This window comes from Miscanthus floridulus, chromosome 19 (genome assembly GCF_019320115.1).
Source record: "Miscanthus floridulus cultivar M001 chromosome 19, ASM1932011v1, whole genome shotgun sequence".
In the NCBI taxonomy this organism is placed as follows: domain Eukaryota; kingdom Viridiplantae; phylum Streptophyta; class Magnoliopsida; order Poales; family Poaceae; genus Miscanthus; species Miscanthus floridulus.
The window spans coordinates 104,072,268-104,081,079 of record NC_089598.1 but is presented as its reverse complement, the minus strand read 5'-3'; the positions used below and the strand labels follow the sequence as shown (position 1 = coordinate 104,081,079).

At 48.1% G+C, this 8,812-nt stretch overlaps 1 protein-coding gene across 1 annotated transcript; it reads right to left on the bottom strand.

The window, feature by feature from the left end:
• Positions 1–1,140: 1,140 nt before the first annotated feature.
• Positions 1,141–3,809, bottom strand: LOC136528501 (pentatricopeptide repeat-containing protein At5g11310, mitochondrial). Its single transcript, XM_066521470.1, has one exon. It carries the CDS (start codon positions 3,653–3,655, stop codon positions 2,039–2,041), a length of 1,617 nt encoding a protein of 538 aa, XP_066377567.1. The 5' UTR covers positions 3,656–3,809; the 3' UTR covers positions 1,141–2,038.
• Positions 3,810–8,812: the final 5,003 nt, after the last annotated feature.

The following is an 8,812-nucleotide window of genomic DNA, read 5'->3' as shown; positions in this document are numbered from 1 at the left end:
CCCGGAGGACGCCGCGACCGCGGGCGCCGACGGTGTAGGGGTCGTGGCCATCGTGTAGATGGGCGGAGTTGTCGAGTCCATCGCCCACGACGGGATGGGAGATGGCGAGGCCGGCCACCGCAGCAAGTGGAGGGGCACCCCCGTCCCGCTGGTCTGGGGCATGCCGTAGGGGAAGATCGCCTGCGTCTGCGACGGCTGTGGAGGTGGTGGTGGTGCCGGCTGTTGTGGAGGGGGAGGTGGTGGGATGAGGGTGGCCAGGGTCGCCTGCATGGCCGCCATGCCGCGGGCAATCACAGCCACGTCGCCGGCCAAAGATTCCAACGTCAGGGGCGCTCCCGAGGATGCGGACGACAACCCCAACGCGTCCGCCGACGCTGGCGCTGATGGCACGGGCAGGGAGGCGAAGGTGGACGTCGGCTGCGTGGATGTGGATGGAGGACCTGACATCTCTGATACCAGGTTGTTAGGGCTTGTTGCCCTAGCGTTACTGCGTAGGTTGTAGGGGTGGAAGAGGGGAGGACGTGGTCTGTACTCTCGACGCCGGCGAGGGGCCGTGGCGGCGAGAGCGCGGCGGCTGCTGCTGCAGCCCTAGAACTCTCGTGGTGCTACAGTAGCGGCGGCACTGTTCATGCACGACAACAGCAGGAGGCGGCTAGGGTTAGGAAATCCCGGCTCCCTTTAGGAAGCCAGAAACAACTCTGTTTCTGCTTAATTCTCTAAAGTAGTCTTACAAAGTATTTATATGTCCTCTAATAATAATAATAGAAATAACCCTCTAATAATTATAGTAATTCCGATAAAAAGTAAATGCTGATGACTTGGGCCTTCTGGCCTTCTCCTGCGCGGCCGTGGCCTAGCCAATGGAGGGGTTACGCCAGGTGTACTGGACGTCCGTCATAACAGATGTACTCTAGTACTTGCTTACATACACATAGAAAAAGGCCCAAAATGATGTTGTATTCTACTTGTTACGCAAAGAAAATGGAAAAGGTTGAAAAGGAGAAAAATTAAAAAAAGGAAGGACTGCAGGATCCCATTGCTTCTAACTGGAATGAGCACAGAAAAGCTGTGGTTTCAAATTTAGATGTTTGGAACACCTGAACAGTGAATAAAATATATTTCTGTCAAGCATAGGGCGACACTGTTTTATTGGACAGAAAGGAAAATAGCACTGTGGAGTCAATAGCTTAATCAATGAAGATGAAATCTATAATCATTAAAATAAAACAAAATGGAAGAACGTTGAAATCCACCTATTCTACACATGGTCACATATCAAATGTATGCGCATCTGATCCAGGGAAATGAAAACAAAGTATAAATCATGAACAAGCATCTAGTCCAGCTGGTGAGGTGAGCACTGGGGAGCATCAGCACCATCCCAGTAGATCAGTAATTCAGTATCCATCCACATGATCTAAGCCACAGGAAACAGATCAGTTTCCGAGCTGAGGCTACAAAAGCAATCAAGAAGGATACAATGTTGCATATATGCAGATAACTTGGGAAGTGCCATTTCAGCCATGAACTTGCATTTGGAGTGACTTGAAGTACTCAACTGTCTCATCTAGTGTCGATGCTCTGTCGGTCTGAACAATCAACAGAATCAACACTACTATTACAATAGGATCAAATTGGACAGAAGCATAAGCTGCTCTCTGGGTCTGTCCATAAGCATGCATTATTAGTGTGCTAGAAATTGTTTCCACACTGCGTTGCGGTGACACGTGTTCTTGCAAAGCACACATATTTTCGTTGATCCAGCCCCTTCTCCTCTGCAACAGGAGAGACATCAACCAACTTAAGAACAAACCATGGTAACTGCCAACTGCGCCAGGATGAGGAAGGGGAGGGCGACGTCGAATCATTGATGATTTCAGTGACAGAGAAAGCAAAGCAGAACATCTGAAACTCACTGCTATATCATGTTAAGAAGAATAGCTTAGGTGGTCATATTTTGAGATGAATAATTCAACTGACTGATAAAACCATAGTCATGCAATTAATATTGATATATCTACACAATGCAAATCAATGTTCAAGAAACAGATGACACTATCCTTGAGACTTCTCCATATACTCTTCTCCTAATGTTGGCTACAATCCTGTCTGCAACCTGGACATCAGTTTCTTCAGGATCTTTGAGCTTGTGCGGTTTCTTCAGATCTTTACAATCCTTCAAAACATCTGAAACGGCCTGGGCTTTCAGTAATATTGATTTCTTCTTCTCTATAGCATCATCTCCTTCCTTATCCCTGTAACTGCCAGGTAACTTTGTGGAATGTGGAACTGAACGCATTAGATCTGCCAACTTCTGTACCAATTTGACTAAACCAAGCCGCTTTAGCTCTTTCATAAGCATCCGGTAAGTGATATACTGGGGCACAATCCCTCTCTCAAACATCTGCTCAAACTCTGCAAAAGCCTCCTCAAAGCAATGGCGTCGGCAAAGCAAATGTATCAGCATGGTGCTGGTCGCTTGATCTGGCTCAAAACCATTATTTCTCATCTCCTGAAGCATTTGCAGCGTTAATTCAAGCCGGTTCGCTTCGCACAACATCTTGATCAGAAGGTGGTAAGTGAACCGGTCTGGCGCGTAGCCATTGCTGACCATCTTCACGTAGAGATTCATTCCCAGCTCAATGCTACGATTCCTGGAAAAGACCATGAAAAAATAGTTGTATGTCCTTGCAGTTGGTGAAATGCCCCTCCCCAGCATGGCCTTGAGTACTCCACTAGCCCCGGCAAGGTCTCCGTGCTTGCAGTAGCCGAAGACGAGGGAGTTAAATGTCGAGATATTGGGTGCCACGCCGTAGAGGGGAAATTTCTCGAGCACCTTGTGTGCGTCCCCGAAACGACCTGCATGTGCAAGCGCATACACAATGGGGTTGCAGGTGAGCAGATTGGCCTGGATCCCCTCCTCCCGCATCTGGTCGAGGAGCGCCATCGCCTGGTCAGGCCTGCGCATGACGCAGTACGCGTCGATGAAGGTCCCGTAGGTGACCACCGTCGGCCGCACGCCCTCATCGCGCATCGCCGCCCAGAGCTTCTCCGCCTTGTCGAGCCGGCGCGCGCGGGACCACCCGTTGAGCAGGACGTTGTAGACCTGCACGTCGGGCGCCCACCCGTCGACCTCGCACCGGATCTGCGCGACGAGCCGCGCGGCGGTGCGAGGGTGGCCCTCCTTGCAGAGCGCGTCGACGACCAGGATCAACGGGGAGATCGCCGCCACGGCAGCCGGCGCGCTGTCGTCGCTTTCGACGGCGTAGCGGTCCGGGTGGCGTTGGAGGAAACGGAACGCGCGGGCCGCGGAGTTGGTGCGGCCGAGGCGGGCGTAGCGGCGGAGGAGCGGCGCGAACGCGGCGAGCGGCGGCGGCGGGGAGGATGCGGCGGGCGGGAGCAGGAGGAAGCGCCAGGCGGCGGCGAAGAGGCGGCGGGAGGCGAGGAGGGAGACGGCGGTGGCGGCGCCGGCCCATCGGGCGAGTGCCGGGATCGCGGAGTCCGGGAGGGTCGGGAGCGCGGGGCGGAGGTGCTGGAGCAGCTCGGGGGTCGGGGCGATGCCGGATGCGGGGAGGAGGCGGGCGGCGTCAGCTCCGTGGAGGATGGAGAGCACTTCGGCAGCCGCGGTTGGAGTTGGAGGAAGTATCTCAACCATCGCCTTCCAGTAGAACGGATGCAGTGTGTCTTGAGGTGACGTCGCCACCGGCCAGACCCCCCTCCCCCTTCTCGGAAGTTCCAAGGTCTCCCAACCTCCGGCGGCGCTAGGCCTCGCTGGAGCTTGGCGGCGAAAACGTGTGCCCCTGTGAGCAGTGAGCTGAAGCTGATGGGCCTGTAGTCCTTATATTTGTGAATGCAATAGACACGGGTTCTGTGCTGCGGACGCAGAACAGGATTGAAGAGTACCGGTCTCTTTTTCTTCTTCACTCTTTATTTTTTTTTCTTTATCTCTTTTTCTCCCTCACCCTCTCTATATTTTCATTCATGCACCAGCTGTAAGGGGGCTGGAGCGCCCCTCTGGTGTCACTTGCTGTGTGCTCGTGGCGGACGCAGAACAGGATTAAAGGGGGCTGGTCTCTTCTTCTTCCTCTCTCTATTTTTCTTCTTTCCTCCACCTCTTCTTCTCCTTCACCCTCCCCATATTTTCATTGATGCACTAGTTGTAGGGGAGCTGGAGCGCCCCCCTCCCCCCGCCCCTATAGGTCCGTCCCCGTGTGTGCTCTAAGATAATACAATCACCTAGCATTACAGTTCAACCCCCAAAACCCCCCACGGGCCCACCTTAAATTTTGAATCTATCTACTCAATAATGGGTTGTTTTAGCCTTTCATAACAATCAATTTTTTTCTATGCACTTACACTGTCTTATAGCTATATTTACACCGCATTATAGCTATATTTATAATGATTTCTTCAGTGTAGTTTATTAGACAAAGTGATGTAACTTGGGAAAATTGCAGATCTCAAATAAATATATGCCAAACTTTTCAAAAAAATTCTATGGATTTCAGATATGAGAGAAATATATGTCAAAATATTCACAAATGTTATCAAATTGTTCACAAATTATTCACAAATTTTAGAAAAAATACAAATTTCAGAAATTCAGTTTCTCTATTTAAGAAGTCCATGGCGAACGCCTAAGGAACGTCGCATCCGCACCAAGAGATGACGGCGGCGAGCTCGACCTCGTGGTATAGTGACTCGTGTGGCTCTGGGATCTTCACGGCGACAGTGGCCACTCCAGCGTGGAGGAACAACGAGGTCGGTCAGCTTCAGGAATAGGACGGGCTCCGACACAGAGACGGAGACGGAGGAGGTGGCGGCGGCCGGCGGCTTCGTCAAGGACTCCTACGGCGAGGTCAGGGCCACCAAGCAGCTGCCTGTCATGCCCTGGGCCTTCTCCGTCGCAAGACGAGTCGAGCGGAGGTGGGTGTAACACCCCAGGTGTTTGCCACCAGTTAAACAATGGGTTTGAGCTCAAACATGGCATATTAAGTGATGATGAAAATGTCAAGGTCAAACCTATGGAAATGAGCCCCAACCTAAACTTGGATATTGCACCCTTGCTTTACATATAGGCCCTTTTCAAGATATATGCTTGGGTGGTGTTATTGGAATATCTTCGTGAGTCTCACATCAATACCCATCTATATTGGTCTATGGAAAAGTTTCGTGAAGTTTGGAATCAAGAAGTCACATGAAATGACGAGTTATGTCCTTGCTTGAATTATTTTATAAAGTGAAGGGAATTCTCGATCGTCAACCAAATCTTGCAACCATGCCCAAATGACTCTAGATGAACTCTACAACAAAAGTCATGAAAGGTTCATGTTGGGCAAATGCCAAGAAAATGCTCCAATGGATCAAAAAGGATAATTTAAGCTTCATCGTGATCCTACTTTGGTCAAAGTAGAACAGTAGGATCTATACCAGTTTTGAGGTTGGACATTAAATGAAAGTTGTAGTCCATATCATGTAGAACAAACTTTGTTTAATGGTCAAGAGCTAGATCAGCTTTGAAGCAAGTCAAACCGAGCCCTCAAGTTGGAATCCATGGCTATTTTGGAGCTCAAAAATTTGGCTAAGTCCCTAATGGACAGAACCTGAATTTTTAGTTTCCTGTACCGCACTTTAGGTCCTTCTATCTCTCTAACCAAGCCTAATTAGACTTTGAAGCTTTAATAAAAGTTGGAGCTGATATGTAGATCTACAACTTTTATTAATAGAGTTTTTGCTAACTCGTCGTGGTTTACGAGATACGGAGGCACGAAGTATGAGTTTCAGTGGTACGTTCGAGGTAGTATTGGAAATTTGAATTCGTAGCTGCAACAGTGCCGACACCGTGCAGGAGCTGCCGTCCGCGTGTGCGCTCGCTCGCCCTCGCTGCTTGCATGGCCGCCACCTCGCCCACGCTCGCGATGTAAAGAGCCCGAGCCTGCCCCTGCTCTCTCCATCCACTCTCTCCCTCTCCCTTTCCCCTTCCCTTCTCCTGCTCGCTCTCCAGCCGGCACCATGCCGCTCGCCATGGCCGGCCGTAGCCGAGCTCCGGCCTCACCGCTCTTGCTACCGTCCGTTGCTCCTCCGACCCAGTCATCACCACTATCAGCGTCGACACCCCGTCCTCCACCCGGCTTGTCGCTTCTCCGAGCTCCAGCGCCATCGTCCGCAAGTTGTCGTCGTGGCCGCAGCCCCGACCCACCGTGCTCATGTGGCCAGGCCACTACGGGCCACCTCGGGCCGAGCCGAGGCTACCCACGGGAGCGTGCGGGCCTCCTGATGCTCCACCACCACTCCACCACCGCCGACAAGCCTCCTCCGACCGTCCGTGGTGAACTCCCACGCCTCCCCTGCTGTGATTTGCGACCAGGGACCCCGTGCTTGAATTCGACTAAGGGGAGGGGTCTAACTGCGAAGTCTGTGACTCAAATGAATAGTGCCGGTAAGGACCCATTTGCAGTAAATTTGCTGAATCTTTGGAAATTCATAGTAATTCATAGGAAATTCGTAAAATAGCAAATGAGTACTTTTTGGAATCCTTGTGAAATTGTCTATGCAGTGGATCTATAATATGGCATGTTTTAGTTGAAATATTGTGCGGTAAAAATAGATTTGTGCAGTAAGGTTGTAATGCTAGTTGAATTTGTTATGTTTCATAACTGTAGATCTAGGGCTCCAAATGAAGTGAAATTTTTGTGGCATGCTACTCATGTGATAGCTGATGTGTGGTAAAAATTTCATGAGTATTGGGTGAAGTATGAGTGAGTTATTGGTTTATCTCGCTCTCACATGATTTCTTGCTTTAGCAACTTGTTCTTTTCATAGAGGTTGCTATACATATTCAAATGGAGTAAAATTTGTACAGTAGACTATTGAGAGGATATGTGATCCACTGTAATTTTTGTAGAATTTATTGTATACTTTTGGTATATGTTCATTAAGTCACCTTGTTATCTAAAATAAATTAAGAAATGCATTAAAAGAATTTATTTGGTCATGGACACTAGGTTTTCTGGTGTTCTTTAGTCATGTGTGACATGTTGGTAAAGTTGGTTTTGCCTAATTATATGTTTGCAACATAAGTTAATATTTATTTTCTTGCAAATGTGATTTTTGGACAGATCTGGGAACCTAGCAAAGTTCTTCATGATAATGTGCTTTGTTGTGAAACTTGTTTATACAAAAGTTGTAGATAATTCATGTATCTAGCTTCTATTAAAATTTGGTGTCATTTGGCCAAGTAGTTTAAGAGTTACAGCTGTTTAAAGTTGGGTTTCAGAAATGGCTGCTTTCTGTCAATTGTGGACCAGTTTCTATAAATGGATATAATTGACTTAGTTAACTTGAGAATCATGATAAGATGATTAAAGATGAATTGTAGAAAATTCCATAAGCTTTCCAGATTGTCTTGTTGCATGTCTTTTGGATTAGTACAACTCCTGTTATGAGTAAAATTAGCTGCTGCTGTTGCAGCCTTGACTCTGTGATTTCTGTGAATAACTTGTTTGCTTGATATGAGTTGATGTGAGTAGCTTGCTCTCTATAGTTAGTGGTGTGAGGTTAGTTAAATAGCTATTGGTGTCTATGTCTTACATAATCTTGTGTTTATCTTAAATGTTTATGTGATACATCTTGTGTTACAATTCATCACATTCATACACACGCATCTTGCATCTCATCTAGGTGCCCTAGATGAACCACGTGAAGAACATGATGTTGGAGCCGAACCCGAAGACGATGTATGGAGGATCTATCCCGAAGATGGAAGGACTAAGCAAGTGCTAGGACCGGAGATGTCACTAGGACGGTGCAAGCTAACTGAACTGACTTGTGTCGGATCCCAAGCAAGCCCCGGAGCATTATAAGTCTCCTAATTTATAAAAGCAATTCTTTCTATATGTATGAGTTTATATATTGTTGCATTAAGTTGTAGGAGTTGATTGAAACCGTTGATGCATTTATTACTATCCTTGTCTACCTTATTACCTTTTACCCTGTTAGGTCAGGATCGAATAACTGCTTAGCCTTGCTTAGACCGGTAGCGATCGGTGATATCCGGTCACCTACATTATAGGTGGTTACTGGAAGAATTTAGCTATGAAAAGAATGACATCCTGGAATTAACCATGTGTGATGGATAATTGGAGACCGGACGGAAAAAGTTGGAGGCAACCAGACAGGGTTCTGGGGTGCTGTTAGTTTCCGTCTGTGTTGATTAAGGACCGACCGTTGTTGGGCCTCGAGTCATGTTGAACGCATGCCTTACATTTAGCTGGCCGGATAAAGTACCTTCCGACCGCGAAGCTGGGAGATTATTCGGGCCGAGTAGATTGCCCGCAGCGCACTGTGCCGGAGCAGGTGTGGTAGGACACGGGGGCGAGATGATAAGACCAAAGTGCAGTCGGTCGGCCCCCGGGTACATGTGGTTCCTGGCAAACTCGAGATTCCTGGATAGTTGACTCGGTGACTGATACCTCACTTTAGTGGGTGAGTGAGGTTTGTGTAAGGAATAAATCACCAGCTGGTTAGGAATCGATTCGAATCGCCATCGCTCCTGGATAGTGAGCACTTGACTCGAGTTACGGCATCGTAGTAATTATTATGAAACAATGATGGTTATCTGGATGGTATGGGATATGCTAAATCTAAATTGGTAACTGGATGTTATTGGTTAATCAAGTGATTGCTGTAGTACAGGTGCTTACCTAGATGGATAGGTTATAATAAAGATGATGCAAAGTACTTAAAATGGTTTCTTCATGATAGCTTATGCTTTTCGCAAACAAGTCAGCTAGCCCACTAAAGAAAGCCATGC

Bases quoted from the DNA above. Each gene is read 5' to 3' on its own strand.
- LOC136528501 (XM_066521470.1), bottom strand. From the start codon at position 3,655: ATGGTTGAGATACTTCCTCCAACTCCAACCGCGGCTGCCGAAGTGCTC.